The 20045-nt window shown below is 37.9% G+C and overlaps 1 protein-coding gene across 23 annotated transcripts in view; it reads left to right on the top strand.

The window, feature by feature from the left end:
• Positions 1-11830, top strand: part of PLEKHA5 (pleckstrin homology domain containing A5) — a 170762-nt gene extending 158932 nt beyond the window's left edge. For 8 of the 23 annotated variants that reach the window (XM_054057537.1, XM_054057472.1, XM_054057467.1 and 5 more), the window contains 5 exons: positions 915-1073; positions 2205-2332; positions 3048-3193; positions 4347-4431; positions 7454-11830. In XM_054057537.1, coding sequence (XP_053913512.1) covers positions 915-1073; positions 2205-2332; positions 3048-3193; positions 4347-4431; positions 7454-7472 — 537 coding nt within the window. In that variant the 3' untranslated portion in view covers positions 7473-11830. Of the gene's footprint in view, positions 1-914; positions 1074-2204; positions 2333-3047; positions 3194-4346; positions 4452-7453 lie in introns of all 23 variants that reach the window. The other 15 variants (XM_054057554.1, XM_054057546.1, XM_054057507.1 and 12 more) reach the window with 6 other exon arrangements.
• The last annotated feature ends 8215 nt before the right edge of the window (positions 11831-20045 follow it).

Here is a 20045-nt window from a genome sequence, read left to right as displayed (position 1 = left end):
GTGATTATGGAAATACAAAAGGAAATTGTTTCACAATTGCAATTGTTTGGGATGAGTGCATGATATGAGTACATACTTTAGTTAGGTACATAAAGAGATTGATTTGTGAACTGATTTACATGGAATTTCCTCTGAACAGAGCTCATTTGCTAAATCACAGGAATTCAGCCACAAGATTTACTATTTTCATGACTTCTGTTTTTCTCAGCCGTAGTACTTAGCCTGATAAGACTTGCATGAACCTCACTTCAGTTCAGTTTGCTAATCTGCCAACATAATGTTCGCAGTTCACAATATTAAGTCACCTCTACCATCCTTCCTCAAAATTTGCATATCACATTATTCTCTGTGCAAAGCATATCTTTTTTAAGGAATAAGTAATGTCCTCTGACATTACAGATGCTATCTTGTCTTCTGTTAAATCATTTAACAGCATAGGCTTGGAAGATACCCAAGAAAATTGGAGGAAGTGCATGCAGGTGCATGAATTTTGTACTTAGAGCATCTTTTTATCCATTTTTTTTTACCAGGAAAAGCTACTTCTAAAGAAAAAAACCTCATTGCTTATGAATGCAAATAAGAATGCTACTAATCCTGTGTGTGACTGAGCTAAATATGAATGAAATTTCAGAAGATAAAGGTGACTTGTAGAAATGCTGGAGATTGGACAGAGGGGAAGGGATGCAGAAAGCACAAGAATCTTACAGAGAAAAAAATTGCTAGGCTGAACTGTTTTGAAAGGTACAAAAATGAGAAACAGAATTCTGAGTCCTTAGTAATCTCCATTTTCCTTATTGCAATGTCGTTGTACTTAAGGTTTTTTAAGTATTTTTCTAATTACAGTTGGAGGACAGCACAATTATCAGAACTGTGATAACTTTTGTAAGAATATGTCAATTTTTTTTTTTCCACAGAATCGAAAAAAGGATGATAATGTGTTTAGTAACATGAAGGAATTAGAGAGCATCAGTAAAGAAAATAATTTGAAACAAAATAATGAAATTCCTGGAGAAGAAATAGCACAACTAAAACATGATGGAGAACAAGAGTATAATTCAGGTTTTACTAAAGAGGTACTAAACTTATTGAACTCCTTATAAGTTCTTGCAGTAGAAAAATATTTTGAGCCACAGACAGCAGAGAATGGGAAACAGCCAGTTCCTTTTGCTTGGAAGATGAAGTTACTTTTTTGGATAATAACAGATATTCTATAGAGAAGCACAAAATTGTATCGGATCTGTCTATAGCTGAGAATTAATTTTCTTGTATATGGTCTTCCTAAATTTCATTTTACTCAACTTTATCTGTTATTTTGATTGACTGGAAAACTACAAAATTGTGGTCTTTACTTCTTTGGAAACAAATCTATTACTACTGAATCTTCAACTAATAATCACGGATCTGTTCATTCTTGAGGATATCCCAGTGTTGATTTTAACAGTAATTTAATACGCCTGACTTTTTTTTGTTTGGTTGGCTGCAGCGCATCAGTTTGTAGGAAGCAGAATAAAAGTTGTTTCTACGTAATCATATCCTGCTTGTAGTTTAGTATTTTTTAAATCTTGTGTAAAGTTTTTCTTTTTCTTCTTTCCTATGCATATTCTTTAATTTATCATCCTCTGCTTTTCCTTTTCCCCACTCATTTTTTTCCTTTTGCTTTCCGGTTTTATATTTCACTTCTTTAAACATAAGTCTGATGGTGAATGGTATGAAATCAAATAATTAGCTTTTGTTGTTATTCTTTAAAAACACTTTCTATTGAGGGGCTGTTGCTTTGTTAAGCGTGCAAATTTTTCAAAGAAAAAACAAGTAATACACTTGTATTGGTTTTATCTAATTATACCTTTAAGAACAGTGTTCAGGCTCATCAGCAATATATTCCAGTAGCTGGAATCTCTGGGGGCACTGTGAAGAGAGGAATAGCATGAAAAAAGTAGACCGTCTGTAGTCCAAAGAGTTCAGATAACTTCTGGAAGTTATTAAGCCGAGTCCTGCTCATTGGCTCTGGTATAAGCTTCAGGATAACTCTATTAACCTGAATGGTATTGATAAAAATTTCATAAGTTATGTAATTCTGAGTTACTAAGCATACATGATGGCAAAATTTGTCTGTTAATAAAACTGTTTCCTGATATGGTATTTCTTATCCGCCACTTAGTATGTGCTACAGCTTTTTGTTTCATCATTTCATTTTTGTTTTATAGCTGACAAAAACTGATGATCTTTTATCAGATGCATATGTTGTATCTGACTCAAAAGAAGTGAGTAATGAAGAGAAAGCAGAAAAGGAAAAGAAAAATAAATTGGAAGAAAAACGTGATAGTGATATAAGGTAAAAATAAAACAAGATGTTCAGAGGCTATTTTAAACTTGCACATTGTATTTATTAGCTGAACGGACCAAGCAGCTATTGAAATACTGTCATAAATACTTAAAAAGGTATTTCCAAATATTGCCCTAGTTATAAACAGAATACATTCGTAATCCTTGCTTTGGCATACAAAATGCATTTAGTAATTTCAGTTCAAGCGTTGTACCAGTTTATTATGAAAGCTTCAGCCCGGGCTTCCATCGCAAGCTCTTTACGGCTGATATTGAGAAGACTAAGCAGCGTGTTCTCTATCTCCTGCTTTAACTTTTACTTCACTATTTTGGAGCACTGCAAAATTAGAAGAATATTGTGTCTTGGATAGTCCTCTTCAAGGATTCAGAACTTTAGTGTGAGTTGCACTGCAGATCCTAAGTGATTTCTTGCATTTGCATTAGGTCACAACTTTTCTAAAGCACCTTTCAGCAAAATAGATACCACGCAATAGGAAACTGCATGAGTCTGTAAAGGAAAGGGATTAATTCTCTAATACTTTTTTTTTTAAGTCTGACTTTATAAGGTAGAAGGGTTTCAAAATACGTGCTTAATTTATGTTACACGAACTTGCAAGTTGAAACTTCTTTCTATTAACAGAAGAAAATTAAATTGTAACCCCTATATTTAGTGGTTAACACCTGTAATTATTAAGAGTTCTAAATGCTTTGCTTCTTTTAACCAGCTTGCAGAGTGTGACCACAGTTACAAACCACAAACCCAAAACCAGCTCAGAAGAAAGTGAAATAGTTAGTGTTCAAGAACAAGAAGGGATTATGTCTTCTTTTGAATTAGAAGCACAGTCTTCAAAAGGAAATCAGGCAACAACAGGTATGGGAAAGAGTTTGAAACACAATTTACACAGTACATGTGTAAAACTTTATTTCATTTTGATTATGTCTTTTGATGCTCTGAAACCTTTGTGAATTGCAAGTGCTGAGCTAATCTAGATGTCAAGGCTCAGGCTTTATAATGTAGAGAAAAATTCCATTTTTCTGAGGTTTTAATGTAGATTTTATGGTTGCATTTGATTCATGGTATTAAATAACTGTTACCATAAATTGAGTCATACTATAGTTGTTGGTTGAAGCAAATCTTTCCCTGTTCATCTTGTAAAACAGTATCTCGGTCCTGGATATGTATAGATTATTTACCCTTACCTCCTTGCTAATTGAGGGCTTCAGGTGTGCCCAGGATTGAGGAATCCATAAGTTTCCAATATACCTAGTAGATGTTGAACTAGCAACTAAAACACCTCAGTTTGATCATGTTTTCAGCAGTAAGTTGAAGAAACAGAAAACACTAGCTGACTGGTAAAATGACTGGTGGTGTACTACTCTGCAAGCACAGAAGCCTGGAATAAAGCAAAATTATTTGAAAGAGAAAAAAGGGCACTGTGTAGGAGAGGAGGAAGGAGGAAGACTGAATTTAAGACATTATTAGTGTATTTGGTGATGGGAATAGTTAATTAAGCAAAATAGTTCCATTTCTGAGTATAAAAGAGGATCTGGACGTTTGTAGTGCAGTCAGTGATCCTTTCCGGGACTTGATAATCAAAACCAGAACTTCTAAATACATTTTGTAGTGTTCAGCAGAATAAAAAATGCTTAGTTAATGTGAGCTGGGATATAAAGGTAGGTCTGTGAGTATCCCAGCTAGTTAAATATTACTTTTTGTTTCTCTCTTTTTGCAACATAATTAACACATCAGCATTCACCTGTCTGTTGTTTGTTCCTTTGGTGTTCTACTAGTCGTTTATAGGCCTGAGTAATGATCTTTCTTGAGATCAGCTCTGCTCTCCACTGAAGTTGTGATTATTGTGCTAATCAGATTTTAAGTCTTTCTTTACATATGTAACTTTCATTTAGTTCTGCTTATATTTATTATGGCTTGACATGGTGATTTTCAAGCTTATATTTATTATGGCTTGAAATCGTGCCTTCTGTAACTTGTGTTCTTATTTATCTTGCTGTATGACTTGCAGTGAAAAGTTTGCCTTCTTCACCAGAATCGTCATTGTCACCAGCTCCATCTACACAGACACAGCTCACAGAAGGATCACATTTCATGTGTGTATAGTTACAGAGAAGTACGTCTGTTTTTTCCACACCCCTCCTGCCATTTTCCTAATATTTTTCTAAATACATGTATTCTAGTTATTTTTCCAAGAAACATCTGTAGACCATACTTGACAAAGTTATCTGCAACTTTGAATATAAGCTAACCAGCAAATAAAACTAATACATGTATTGATTTGCTTGCAAGTGATGTGTTCTCTTGTCCAAGTTCAACGAGAAAGGACTTATGGCTTATCAAGCACATTCTCCACAACTGGCAAGATAATAGCCCTTTGAATTACATGACAGACCTAAGCTGTTACGAAGCAGATACCCAGTTAAGGCAGGTGCATCGGTGCTCAGGTGGAAAATGAACCTTGATGGCAGTATGCAACTAGAGCTACAACTCTTAGTGATGCATAGGCAAGAATGATCTAAAGGCCTGAAGAGTTCATGGCTTAAGATGTGGATGACAAACAGGAAGGGAAAAAATGAGACTGGAAGAAATGTAAACAATTACATAAATTTGGGGTTTTTTTTTTCCTATAGAGAGACATATCCCTACACAGTTTCTCTTCCGTTGTTTAAGTGGGTAATTTCTTCTAGGAACCAAGTCAGAAAGCATGAGTTAGGCAGGATTTACCTGTTCTTACCTGCAGTGTTACCCACTTAATGAATGGATGTATAAGTAAGCGTGTTTGTTTATACAAGTGTTTAAAGAGATGAATAGGATGCCAATGTGAATGCTTCAGCACTTTACCAGCATTTAAATCAATCTACATTTTTTTGTCAGGAAGAACCTGTTTAAAAAAGCTTTCTACTGAAAGAATGAGATGTTTCAATGGTAATGTTAAATGCCGTAGCTAAGGTAACTTTAGAAAACTTTACAGTTGAGAAAACATTAAAATGACATGTTTTCAGTCCTTCAGTATGAGATTCCACAATGCATTTTTTATTATTTACTGTCCCAATATCTATTGCAAATCTTCCATCTTAGCAAAAAGAAACCTTTCATTCAAGAAACCTTTCTTTTGTGAGCTATGGGGAGGAAAAAAATAAAGGAAATTATTTACATCTCTTTCTCCTTTTGAGGGAGTGGAAAATGCACGCTTCACTTTCAGTACTGAGACCTGATGGATGTGGTCTGTCATGATTAGATTTAGATTGGACTTCTGTACTTTAATATAAAAGTTTTATTACAGAACTATGTAAAAAAAAGATAAATGAGATTATTCAGTTTTTCTGGAAATACTGATTTGTGTTAATGCTTTCAGTTGCATTGTATAAACACACATGCATTTATAATGCATCTTCTTTTTAAATAGGATAAACATTACCCTATCAAATCGGTTTCAGTAGGTCAGTAGTGAAACCAAAACTGCGCTGCTGAATACTGTCCGTAGACACAGCTGCCGGTCTTTAAAGGGGAAGCAACCTCTAACTTCACCAGAAATTTATTACCAATTGCATTAAGTTGCTTTCAGCGATTGTCATCGGCTTCAATGATCAGATCCGCAAATTCATTTTTCTTAAGGACTTATGCTAAGTCTGAGACTAGCAAAAGTGAAACACTCGTATAGTTGTCTGCTTTATAACTTAATGCCCCAGCCTTGTCTTCCAGCGGCGTGGTGTATCCTTGCAGGTAGTATTGTAGCTGTAACATTTCTGTGTTAAGTACAATGCTACAAATGGGCCTTAATCGCTTATGACAAAACGGTGTATCTGGGATGGCATTTGTAAAATTAACGCTCTGCTTATACATGCCTTGCTATAGTGAAGAAAGTATTCCAGAACTCGAAACACATCTGTTTTGGCTGCTTAATATTTGAATTGAGTTGGGAAAAGCATTCCGCTATGTGCATATGTATTTCACATTTCTTTGCTGCACTTGATGCCTCTGTCGGTTGTTTCCTAGGAGCTCCAAAAGAAATTCATGCCATGAGCTCGGCTGAGTATTCATAGGAGTTGTATGAAGCATAATATGCTTGCCTGCAGTATTTACTGTCCCTTACCTTCAGGGGCTGTCGTTCTAGTATCCCAGTCCTTTGCTGGAAGATAGGCCTTGTAACGTGCGAGAACTCAGAGTCTCTCAGATGCAAGGAATCCTGTGTGGCAGAGGGAACTTCAGAGCTGTGAGATCAGCCCTGTTCACGTGCAAGCAAATTTTAGAGGCAGCATCTGGAAAATGTATGGTAGATTTCAGAGAATACTGAGGTAATACCTATATTTGGCTTTTACAGTCAATTAGTAAAATGATACCCTTGGCACGATGCCAGGGGAATTTGGCATAGGAAATTGGTGGCACAGGATATTGTCGGACTAAGGAAAAACCAATTAACACAAATCTGCTTTCTTTGTCACGGCTCTCGCTTTGCGGAGACAAACCTGGATGCGTACAGCTAACACTGTTACGTTTTAAACATTACATTTACACTGAGTAATGAAGGGATAATGAAATTTTATACAGCACCTGGATTCAAAGCTGAGAAATATTTTTACTAATACACTGTTAGAAGCTATTTATGGAAGTCCTTTCAGCAGTTACCAAAATACAGCAAGCTCTGGGTGGAGCACTTGAACTTCAGAAGGCCTTAGAGCAACACTGCCATCGCAGTGTAGCAACTGAATAATACTGCATCCCTCTTCAAACTGCCTCCTCATTTGTAAGAGCAATTAGAGTCTTTGCTGTTATTGCCAGTTTTAGGTGAAAAACGTAGAACGTGGATTTGGAGGTCGTCATCTACAACCAGATAAAACTGTCAGAATAAACACTTTCATACAGAGTTGTGTAAATTTGAAAAAAGCTTCCTTTTTTTTTCTTGCTGTCAAGGTATCTTGACAGCAGCATTATTCATCAGGAGAACCGATTTTGGAAACGGCTGATTTCTAAGATACTTTATTATGTTCTGCACCACTGATGACTGCTGCTAGGATGAGGTCAGAAATTCCTTGCTGCGTTTAATCCCAGGAGTTGCTTTATACAATGTTCTGTTGTTGCTAAAAGAGAGTAACTTAATCTTTGTCTGTCTTTCAGCACTAATGGCTTCTGTTGAAACAATTCATGCTGGAGATGTATGGACCTGACCTATGAAAATATGAGAAGATATTGTACAGTATATTTTAAATCTATGAAATTCATAGTTCTGATGCTTTTGGCCGCAGAGCATCATTTTATCACTTCCTGGAAAATGTTTATTCCAAGAAAGCTTTAAATGGCCCACATGTACACTCAACAACCTTCAGATTCTTCTCCTGATACCAGCTTGCTGCTATGATTTCTGTGCACATAAAATAAAGGCTCTTTTTAATGTGCAGCCTACAGTCAGAACTTTATTTGATATACTTCAGAATTTAATGTTCTTTTAATTATGGATCGTATAAGTTTACTTTTTCGCTTCTTTTAGATGCATAACCTGGCTAATTTTACATATCACCACTAAACCTGGTTTTACACTTTTTAAACATTACAATTTATTGTTTTAACATTTTGTTTGTAAAATTTTTATATATATATATATAGATATATTTAAAATGTGCCATTTTTATTATTGCTTAGTAAAAGATGTCCTGTTTCTGCTGTAATTATTTCTTGGTCAGGTCGTAATGTCAGCAGTTACTGCCACAATTCTGTCAACATATACATTAATGTTAGTGGTTCCTTTTTCCTAAATAAAATGGAGCGTAGGTATTTTGAGGTACTGGGGCTTTTCCTTCGTTGGGTTAGAGTGTGTACAGCAATAAGCAGGTTTTCAATCCAGTACTTAGTTTGTGTACAAATGTAATTATGTTCATTGTGTATATATTATACAATGAGCACATACGATGTAAGTATAAGAAGCCACTTATTATTGTTCAAATACAAATGTTCATATCCCATTTCTTTTATATCATATTAAATAAATGTTGATGTTCTTAAGGGCTTGTATGGTTAGTATTTCTTCCAGCAAACAGATGTCACACTGTGTTCCACCTTTTGATGTGGGGAATGCATCAATTCGTGTCTCATTGGCAACATCACCTGTCAACCAGAGTAGCAGTGACAGACTCTTAAGGAATTCCAGTCTTCCCCTACAGGAAAGAATAAGGCTGCAACACAGAACAAAAAGACAACCTGATTCTGAGACGCAAGAAATACAGGTTCAGCTCCTGACTCTCCCAGACTTGTAGAGTGATGTTGGTGTAATCACTTAGTCATTCTGTGCCTCCGTTCCCTGCATGTTTACATGAGAGGAAATATCCTGTCTTACTAGGGTGTGGTGAGCAGTAATTCAATATTTGCAAACGTTGAATGCTGCGTTCATTAGGGTTAAGGAGAGAAGTATGAGGATTCCTTGAAGCTTTGACATCTGCAAAGCATCTTCCAGAAACTGAAAGAAAACCTGAAATAATTTGTCAGGTGTCATCACAGTACAGATGTTATGAGCTTCACTTTTCCATCAAACACAGCTGTCTGAATTTGCCTGAGACAAAAGAGGTTTTGAAAAGAATGATGAAAAATGAAAAGATTTAAGGGAAAGCTTTTGAATCTAGGATGTAAAGCTAAGAAATCTTTTAAAGGTTCAGGCAAATGCCGCGTTCTTTGGTGCATGTGTATGCCATAAGTGGTAAGGCAAGTTTCATAAGAAGGTGACTGCCAGCCCATTGTCCTTTTCTATCATACAAATTGTATCCTGTTCAAGTGAATATTGCTGAACTACATAATTCATTGTCCTTTTCCATAGAGGAGTGCCCAAGACTGAGACGCAGTTTGAAATGAATGCTTTATCATTGCTCCCCTAAGTAGGAGTTTGTGTTCGTTGTATTCTTCTGACACTCCCAGCTCTGCTGCCCGTTCTTCCTGGGGCCTTTGCCAACGAGTTAGTTGTCTGCCTACCTGTCATTTTACCGTTTTCTTAGAAAAGGTGAAGAAATAGAAAGCAGGATTTAGCAGCAGAGCTCGGAGTAAAAGAAGATGGCTGTGGGAAAGATGATGAATCATGATGCAGTCAGAGAGCATCCAGCTGAAAGTTTGACTAAATAACCTTTGTTCTTTTTTTTTTGAACAGTAGCCCCGAATTAGTGCATCCTTCCATCCAAAACAAAGAGGAGGAATGTGATTGTTTTGGGTTTTTTTTTTCTTGCTCAACCAGTTGAGGTTTAAGTTCAGTGGCATCACTGGAACACCTGGGGTAAAGCAAACAGGACGCGCCCTGTTCTCTCCCTAACCTTTTCAGGAGAGCTGTTCAGCTGTCAGGCTTTGCAATCTCTTTCTGTCCTTGCTGCCAAGAAAAGAATTGCAACGAATAAAGGAAAGAATGACTAAGTGGTTTTTGGACATTTATAGATCTTGTCTGTGTTTAAAGCAGTTATCAGTTTGGTATCTCTGCAAAGTACGTGCAGTTCATACTGAAGCTGGGGGAAGGTGGGAGAATGAGCAAGTTTTTGCTGGTATTAACTGTTGGCAGAGACACCAAACATAGATGATACAGGAATGTAGTAATGCTCATAGACTATAATTTCACTTTCTGTGGGCGCTTGCAGCAGCGACTTGCAGTTTCATCGAGTGTTATATTTTTTTGTGTCTTATGGAAAAAAATATATGGCTTTGTATTACCACAAAGCATCTGCTGTCTCTTACTTCATCAGAATAACTCATCCCAGTGATCATACTCCTGAGATATGGAAATATCAGAATACTGATATTGTCAGCCTTCAAACATCTATTTGAAGTTTGTATCTAGGATATTTTTATATTTCCGACCGCTTTATTGGCTATTACACTGACACTTGTATATATGGAACGTGCTTTTTTTCAAAAGCAGGAGTCCTTAGGAATAACGCAACACATTCTCTACAGATGTTCATGCTTTTCAGAACCAATTACATCTATTCTTGTCTTTTGTTCACCATTTGCATTGTTCCAAGACTACTAGAGAATGTGATTATTTTAAGTCCCTTAATAAAGTGACATTACTCAAAAAGTTATAGTTGGTGTCTTGGCAGTTTTTGTATGTCGTGGACTGGCTCAAAGAGAGAAACCTCACCAGGCAGTTGAAACCCAGACCCTGTTTATATTATTACTGAGGGGGGGGAAAGTAGTCCTCAGTTAAGATTTCCTCATAAGTGTGTCTTGCCATAAAATGAATCCAATGAGGTTGTTTTCATGAAATCACAAAAATTTTAAACAATTAATTTGTAATCACTTTAATTGGACAGTCTGGGAAACAATTATTACCCACCCTATTGGTTCCACTAGGTGTAGTAACCAGTACATACAAAAAAACCCGTTAACAGATTATGCTGTTAGTAATAGATTACTATAGTCTGTAGTACTTGGACTGGAGGCTTAAGTTATATCCTGGCCGAGTGAAGCAGCAGAGTGGAAGATCTTTAATCTGTGGCGGTGCTGGATAACTCTTACCCCAAACTTTTCATTATATTGTAACAATAAGGTGTTTGTTTTTCTTTTCTAATAAAAACCATAAATAGTATTCAGATCTCAGAAGTGGGTCATCATGCCTTTAGTGCACAATTCTTTTTTGTCTCTGTGATCCTGGATTTTGCTATTTTTATTAAGTTATTCTAGGGTAATTTAATCTTTTTTTAGTTTGAATCCTCAGTTAAAATGTTATTTTCCGTCCTTTGCAAAGTTGACATTTAAATGGCCAACAAACAAATTGCCTGTGTCTGGCATTAATAATATATATGAAATAACTTAATTTAACTTTTTTAAGGATGCACGTGAAGATAACAAAGCCAACATCTGGCCTTCATTTTTCCTAAAGAACATTAAATAAACGTGCTGTTATATCCTTGGAGCTGTTTAGTTTGTCCATATGGGAACACTGAAGAAGCTGCTACAAAATAAAATTGAATATACTGGTGGCTGAAAGCAAATGTCTGGCCCAAAATGAAGGCTAAAAGCAGCTGCTTTCTGAACTTGACACGCACAGCTTGTTACCCAGCTGTTCCAGATGTGTCAGTATTCAATGTTACTTGTGGAATGACATTTTTGGTATTTTTTGTGATGTTTCTTCATTCCATCATATGCCAAATAAAATGTACTTAAAGTCTGTCTGAACGTTATCTGTCTGCTGTGAAACTGCAAGCAGCTCATAGTTGTAGCTACGGGTAAGTAACATCACTGCCGTGGTTGCTAAGAACACTTATTTAGGCTCGGTTAGGTTCTGTTTGGAATAAAAAAAGCTGTAAGCAAATGGTGCCGTTTCCAGAGCTGCAGAGTGTATCGGGACAAAACCAGATGTGATCTCATTAACTTCTTTATTGCTGAAACCAAACCTAAAATAAGGAATTAATTTTTTGTCAAATTCTATCCAGATCCCTGTTCTATAGAGCAAGAATACTTCAAAGAATTTCAGACTAAAAATGGAAACACCCTCTTCCTCTTTTGAAGGTAAAATGAGCACAGTTTAAAAAAAAAAAAAAAGGCAGACCCTGCAGGTTTAACTTTATTCATAGAAGAGGTGAGATTCACTTACGGCCTAGAGACTGGGTCGATGAAAACTTTCAAAAAAAAGTCATAGAATGGTTTGGGTTGGAAGGGACCTTAAAGATCATCCAGTTCCAACCCCCCTGCCATGGGCAGGGACATCCCACTAAATCAGGCTGCCCAAGGCCCTATACAGCCTGGCCTTGAACACCTCCAAGGATGGGGCAGCCACAACTTCCCTGGGCAAACTGTGCCAGTGCCTCACCACTCTGATGGTGAAGAAATTCCTCCTTATGTTCTTCCTTACCTGATCCTCTTCTGTTGTCATCTGGCAGTTTTTGTCATTCACAGTGAAGTGACTGGCACCGTCCAAGACTTTCTTCTGCAACTTTAAATCCACTCCAGTTCAATGTTTAAGGTATTCTTTGTTCCTCGTATGGAAAAAAAACGCCTTATCCATACAGCAGCTGTCTGTCCCTACGTTAGCAGCTGAATCCAGGCCATCAGTTTCTTGCTTTAGATCACTGAAAGCTGCAGGTGCTTAGCATCTTGAAAGATCAAGTTCAAAGCATATCATGTGAGGCACTGAACATTTCCAAGTTACTTGTGTATGAATCTCCTTTGTTCTCAGCAATAGATTCTATACAGAAGAAAATAGATGTTTTTTTCTGAAGTGTTCATCACATTGAACCTACTAATTATTTTATTTTTAATAATCAAACGTATAAGAGTTTATTTGAGAAAATTGGCATTAATTGACAATGGTACATTTCAAAGCAATTAAAAAAAAATGAAAAAGAAGCTGCAAAATTCAGCAACTCTCAACTCATAAAAGTCACCTCTCCGCGATATGAATTTCTGCTAAGTCTTGACGCTGATTACATGTGGAGTCGGCTGCCCTGTGTTGTGCAACTTTCTTCTTGGTAAAATCCCAAGTCAGCAACAACGTGGAGGCTGCTTCAGATGTTTTAGCCTTAAAGAGGAGTGATTTATTTATTTTTTTAATGCTTTCATGCTCATCCACCAGTCTTGGGAGCAGCTGTTAGTGACTGTGGCATTTATTCCTTTTATACACAGAAATGATCGCATCTAGACAAGGAAAACAGACAACTGAAATTGCTGATTAACCTCTTCTGATGTTTGTGACTGCTGCTATTTTCAGGTTTGATTTCTGGCTACCTGGAGACTGTCTGAGAGAGTTTACACGTGCAAGGGCTGGTACTGCATAGCAGCCAATTTGTGTATGAGTGAGGATAAGCTGAAAGTATTTTGTGAGCTAGGAGATTGCCTGGAAACCTGGGACTGTTTGATCTAAATCACCTTTTAATAACATTTCTGGCCCTTTCCTTAGCATATGCCAACATTCCTGTAACATTTTGTAACTATTGTTTCTGGTATATTGTGCCTAAAAATAATAAATATTTTCAATAAAGTGCCTGGAAAATGTGTGAGATCCTGACTGCTATTTACAAAGTAGCAGTTATTAATTAAAATGCTAGTATCTCAATCATATAGGACATGGTGTTAGTGAACAGGAATTGGTTAATACTCAAATGAATTGCAACATTGGAAAAGCCATACTTGCTTATATAGCCTGATTCTTGGGAATAGGGGAGGGAAAACTACTTTGAACCTAAAGCATTTTATTTTAGAACATTTATATCATGATCCTAAACCTATTCCATTTCATGTGATCAGTGAAATATAACCTAGCTAAGCCCCTCTTCATTTCCATTATCCAGAATTTAAGACAAGGTAGAAGAGAGGTCATGACATCTTGATCATTTTTGCCTCATTAAAATCGTGTGGACCCCAAGGAGCACAGTTAGGTCATGTTTGTAAAAGGTAGTAGACTAAAGCTTTGCTTTGAGCCATGCCTGTTTCGGAGAAGGGCTCTGCACAAATTACTATACATCTTTCCCCGTCTGCTTGGTTCCAGACTGGAGAACTTCAGTTATTTCACCTTTGAACAGAATCCCTAACTTTTACAACATTTTCGAGGTAATTAATCATAGGCAACCTGTGAAGTGTAAGATGTCTTTACAGCTTATGGCTCAAAACCATGAGAAGGATGACAACTGTACACAGGAGTGAATTCCAGTTAAAGCCTAAACAATCCACACTTTCTAGGCAATTCCCAAGCCCTCGGATGCTCTAACTGCATCTTTGGCTGAATGCAACAAACCAGATTTCTATTCAGTTGATAAGGTGGCCTCCTTCAACAACTGTTGAAGAGTTGTGGATTTTAAGGACAAGCAAGCTGGATCTGTGTTTTGGAAAGTGCTGCTAGCAATCAATATTACTGCAATAGGAGGGTTTCCCCCTCACAGCCCTCTCTTTTCCCTGCGGCTGTCAGTAGGCACAGACACACTGTATTGTGCTGTGAAAACAGTTGTTATTACCTGCTGGCCTTGATGCAAAAGCAGCCAGTCTAAGCTCCCTTCCAGTATCTGCACTGGGAAGATAAGTTGTGTTAACAGGGGAAGCAGAAGATGAAGGGCATGTACGTTATCAGTCTGAGTTCAAGTACTCACCCAAAGGACCCCAAAAGAATAAAGTTAGCATTGCTGCAGCTGCTGCTGCTGCTTTCCCACTTTAGCTTTCCTCCTTTTTCCTCTCTGCCTGTGCTTTTGTCCTCATAGCGTGGTTGCCATTGTATAGTAGTTTTAAGGGATGAAAGCAAATGATTGCTGATGGGTGACATGATAGTGCTTTAAATGTGAATGCAGATTGGTTTCAATACCAAGGAATAGAGTAACTTGGACAAAGCAAGTGGTGGCAGCACAATAGGCTTAGAATGATCACCATAACCATAAGTGACTGACAAAAGAAACTGATATACAAATACCAATATGTGTTTAAAAAAAAAAAAAAAAAAGACTGATGTTCCAATGTCCAGAACTGTCAAAGATCCTGTGGTCTGGGAAACTGTATAACTTGCAGGCTGTCCAGCTGTGGCACAGACTGCAGCTGACCTCTCATCTTAATAATATTTAGTATCCCATTCTCTTCTGACTTTCTGGGAATCTGGGTGCTGAGCACGTGCAGGAAATCGGGGATTAGAAACTTGTCTGAACTTTTCACTGCCAGACATTAACATGCGGATGCAGCAGCCTGTATGTAAATGATGTTATCCGAGCTGTTTTATGCATGTGTTTCCAGGATAAGAAAGGAGATTATTTCATTGTGTGAACTAATTACCTGTGAAGAAAAATTAGAGCCTTTTTAATGTTAATGCCAAGCTGTATTTTTATTAAACTTCATATTCAATGATCTGCTATTGTATGTTTATGGTGTATTTTCAAATATTAAGGACTTGATCCTTTAACCTAAATGAAAGAAGTTAGTGATATGACTTTGCAGAAACAGGTTTCTTTGCAAGGTTGTAGCTACATCTCACAGCCTTCCTTTGTTCATAAAATGGTGTTGCTTCACCAACCATGAAGACACAGTGACTTTTAAGTGTCATATTAATGACACTGCTGCATCATCATGTATTAAAGATAGAAAGTGGACAAATATATTGAACTAGAGCTCCAGAACAAATTAGTACAAAACAGAGAAAATATGTGTGTGGCCTAATCTGGAGTCGTATACAACCAGGGCAGCAGAGTTCGTGTTCATATAGCAGACCTGAGCCCAGATGGGAACAGCCTTTTTGGCTTCAGGTTGACAGCTTGTATTATTAAAAGTTAAACATGCTCATGACTGCAAACATTATGATACAAGAGAGAACTTATGTGAGAGTCTGATCTCTTGTGGTTACTATATCTCAGCTGAAATTCAGCATGTTGCTTATTAATACTATAATTAGATAAGGGAGGAGGGGAGTAAGTCTCAAATATTTCATGGTTTAATATTTGTGTAGCTTTTAAACCAGCATTTATTTTGTCATACTTTGTTAAGCATGATATAACCTGGGTTGTTGAGATTTGCATATATGCTTTACTATAGATCATAAGCTGATGATAACAGGTTGCATGTAATGGAAAGGAATATACATGCGATATGCCAAAGGAAGTTACCACAGTATTGTGCAGGTGATGGACAAAGAACACAAGGTCCAATAAAGGAAGTTCCCAAAATCTCTCTGTATTAGTATGAAAAAGACCTCCAAAATGTGTGCTAGTGTAACAAAACTATAAGACAACTGTTTCACAGCTATCAGTCCAGCACTTAACTTACGTGAAAATAATCAAGGGCAGGAGAAGGATGGGGATTTTTTCTGTAAAGTCCCACTTTAAACTGGCTGGTTTGCTACCTCTTTAGATGGAATATCTGGTTGTGAAACTGGGAAGTGAATGCGGTTGAGGAATATTTGTGTAAGATCAGGTCCTCAAGGGAGCAAAAGCCATGTCCTGAAGTGGTGTCAAAGGATTTCCTTTGGAAGAAACAAGGCAGAAGTAGGTCATCACTCTCTGCAGAGCTGATATCGTAACACTTCTCAGTGCCTGAGTTACATGCCTCTTTGTTGTACCTCTCATGCACTAGCACAACCTAAATCAAATAGTTTTCTCAGCTTTAAGTCCACAGTTTTATGTGAAGACACAGACGCATGAATTGTTGCAAGATTCACCACATTTAAAATTAGATCTTTCCATCTTCCTCTAAAGTGTTCTTATAAAAAATCTCATCTCTATTGAGAACACGCCCATGTGTACGTATAACAACAGCTTTCACTGAAAGCCTTCAAAGACAAACAACTATACCTGAGAGCAATCCTGGGAAAGAGACTCTATTATGCACATCCTAACCGTGGTTAAATTGCTGCATAACAACATGATAAAACAGTTTGCCTACTCCTGTACAGTGAGTTGCTTTGGAGAGTCTGTGAGAAGCTGAGCTGGGAATAGACTTAAGGAGAGGAATATCACTGCTTTGCCTATTAGAAGATATGTAATGCTTCTGTAGGGCGCGTCATTGGGGCTTTAAGCTAATTTAGGATTTAGGTCTCCCACTTCTACAAAGTATTCCAGGCTTCCTGAGAGAAGGACCCTCTGAACTATTTAAATTCTGAATTATAGAAGGGTCATAGTGCAACTTACACTCTCCTGTGAGATACGTGCCAAGTCCACACTTCCTAGCAGCCATCCTCCACAAGCTAACAGTAGCAGGATTTGTTATGAGTTCCTCAAAACTCTTTAGTTCCCCAGCTCTTGTGCTGAGTTTGACATTCTGGCCTTACTGAGGTCAATGGTAATTTTGCAATCCGTACCACAGAGGCCAAAGTTTCAGATAAGGCTTGAGGAGTTCATCTGAAAGCACACATCTCTGATCATTTCATTTGCAATAAAGGTGGCAGTTTCAAGATTGGATGTAAAGCGCTCAATCTCAGTTTCCATTCCATTAGTGATAATCAGTAGGAGCATAATGCAAGTTTCCAAATGTTCATATTTATATTTCTCAGTGCTTCAAATAAACAGTATTAGAACTCGATCAACATGTGCACTGTCAAGAAGACCTTATTTTCTTCTTACTTGTTTACATTATGAGGATCTCAGCCATGCAGCAATCATGTTCATTCACTGTGGTAAAATAAAGCCTTCACTGTGCATTGTATAGTCTCATAGGTCCCTCAAAACTGGTGCTTGTGTTGCTTACAGTGGAGCAGTTAGCACAGGCCCAACTGCAGCATGGAAGACAATGCATTTACTTGGAATGGAATGGCCAGAGTTGACCAGACAAGATCCTGTCATTGTTAAGAGTATGACCCCAAGTAGATGATACTGCCACAGAAATCCTCTCAGCCTCTGGCCTCAGAGCTGCCATGAAAACATCACAGCATACAGAAACACTGGCCCATAACATTGAGATAACAGGAGTGGCAGTTGTCACATTGGTGGAGTTGGATTGCAGGATGTGCTAGTATTTGTAATCCTACAGACTACTGCTGCCTTCTACATGGCATTTTAGTTGCCAGGGTGGGGCAAAAAGGGAGTATAGGAAAGCTAGGAGCTGCCCCTGCTAAACCAGAAAGATGAACAGAAGGTGTGGGGGGTATTGAAGGGGGAGAAAGGAAGCAGGACAGTGCCATTTTTGCCAGATTGCAACTATATTCGAGGTTGAAGGAGCAAGAGTGGGGGAGTCTGCAGAGTGAAACCAGGGAGGTTTGACAAGCAGGCATTCCCCTGGCTCAGTTGTCAGCATGCAGACAGGCAGCACAGTTTCTTTGGCACAGAATTGCAGCAGTGAGCTGATGAAGATCTTTTCAGTCCCTGGGCTTCCCAGTGCTGTCATGACAACAGCTACTTTCTCGGTCCTGCTGAAACCTCTTTTCACATTCAGTGAATGCCATGCACAGAAAAGTAGGTTGTTCTCATCAATCTCCCTCTCTCTCTCGCAGATTTGATTGATTGAAAATAGTGAGGGACCTTGTACTTCTATGGACTTTGCTTATTTGCCATGAATGTGACGGATCCTTGATCTTATAGGAAAGGTTTGAAGAGTTATGAATTGAAAACATCGTTTTAATAGCTCAGAAGACAAATACGCTAACTGTAATAAATATTTATCATCAGTGCCAAATGACAATCAAGTCATCCTGCTGGTTTTGTAATTGTTAAATTAGTTTTGATTACTTTGAGTATGACTTCTGCTGTTCAGTGAATACCACAGTAATGGAAAGGTTAGTTTTAGGATGCAACTCTAAACTTTTCTGAAATTCAGGTGTTTGCTCGTGCTCAAGACTACCAAACAATAGCTTCTATTTAAATATACTAATGTTGTATATCTCTAGCTCTTTGATAAACGTTCCGTGACCTGAATGTTTCTTGTAACATAAGTAGAGCAGTGGAGCGAGACGAGGACTGTTAAGGTTTTGGGAAATCTGGACACCTTCTCCATGACACTATCTTGCCCGAGGCTGACTAGATTGTGTGATAAATGCCCCTCTTAAAGATAACCTCTCTTCCTTAACTGTCTAGTATGCCAAGATCTGGCAACCATGGAAAATATGTAATCTTAGTTGCTCGTCACTTTTTATCACACATAATTCAGCAGGACCCTAAATTTGTCATACACGCTATCATAGGAATTCTGAACACAGTCATTTGTCTTCCAGGCTGTGTCTAGACCTGACTGCAGGGGCTCACTGCTTGGTCCTAGTCATGCAGCTCAGCTCAGCCTCTGTGGCTCCTGACTAGGCCTCCCTTCCCATCATGGCGCAAAGCATGATGGACGTGAACATGATTTTCATTCCTACATGCACTGGGGCAAAGCCACAGTATATAGTTATATTTGGGAACTCAGAAAAAATACAGTTTTTGCAGATTTGATGAATCTTGTGCCACGTGGCAATAATACCTCAATGTTACAGAATTACAGAATAGTTGAGGATGGAAGGCATCTCTGGTGATCATCGAGTCCAACACACCCCACCATACTCCCCGCTCAAAGCACCATCAGCCAGAACAGGCTGCTCAGGATCATGTCTAGGTGTGTTTTGAACATCTTCACGAATGACACTACCACAACCTCTCTGGGCAACCTCTTCCACTCCATGACAGCTCCCACTGTGAAAAAGTTTTTTCTTATGTTTAAATAGAATTTTCTGTATTTCAGTTTGTGATCTTTGTCTCTTGCCCTTCAACAGATACCACTGAGAAGAGCCTGGCTTAATCTTCTTTGTTTGCTCCCCCCTCAGATATTTATATGCCTTGATAAGATTCCCAACTTCTCTGGGATGAACAGTTCCAGCTTTCTCAGCCTTTCCTCATCTGACATGCTCCACTCCCCTAAGCATCTTCAGGGCCCCCTTGCTGGCCCACCACAGCATGTTCTGGGAAGCCGAGAACTGTTTCCAAACTGTGTTTGGAAAGACATGTGTTCACAAGACCTTGGTCTTGGAAACACAAGGGATTTTTTCAAGAAAAAAAGAAGAATAAAAAAGATTAAATTTCTGCACGGGAATTTTCATTTAAATTTTATAAAATATTATTTTTTTAAAACAAAATTAAGATATTCTATGAAAACCCCATACTCTAGTTATGGCCGCAAACTGAAGGAGGGGAATTTTAAAGTAACCCTGGAAGAACATGGAAAAGCTGCTGTAAACTTGTACTCCTTCCAAGCTGTGATTTGTATTTAATTAGCATTCCATTCATTATGCATGTCTGTTTGGTTGTAATGGTTACACACCGGTTTTGCAACATACAAGATCTCAATTACTTTTATGGTTTTGAAAAGAATCTCCATGTGT

The sequence above is a fragment of the Cuculus canorus genome, chromosome 1, assembly GCF_017976375.1.
Source record: "Cuculus canorus isolate bCucCan1 chromosome 1, bCucCan1.pri, whole genome shotgun sequence".
Lineage (NCBI taxonomy): Eukaryota > Metazoa > Chordata > Aves > Cuculiformes > Cuculidae > Cuculus > Cuculus canorus.
Note: the sequence above shows the minus strand (reverse complement) of the source record. Positions and strands in the feature narration are given on the sequence as shown.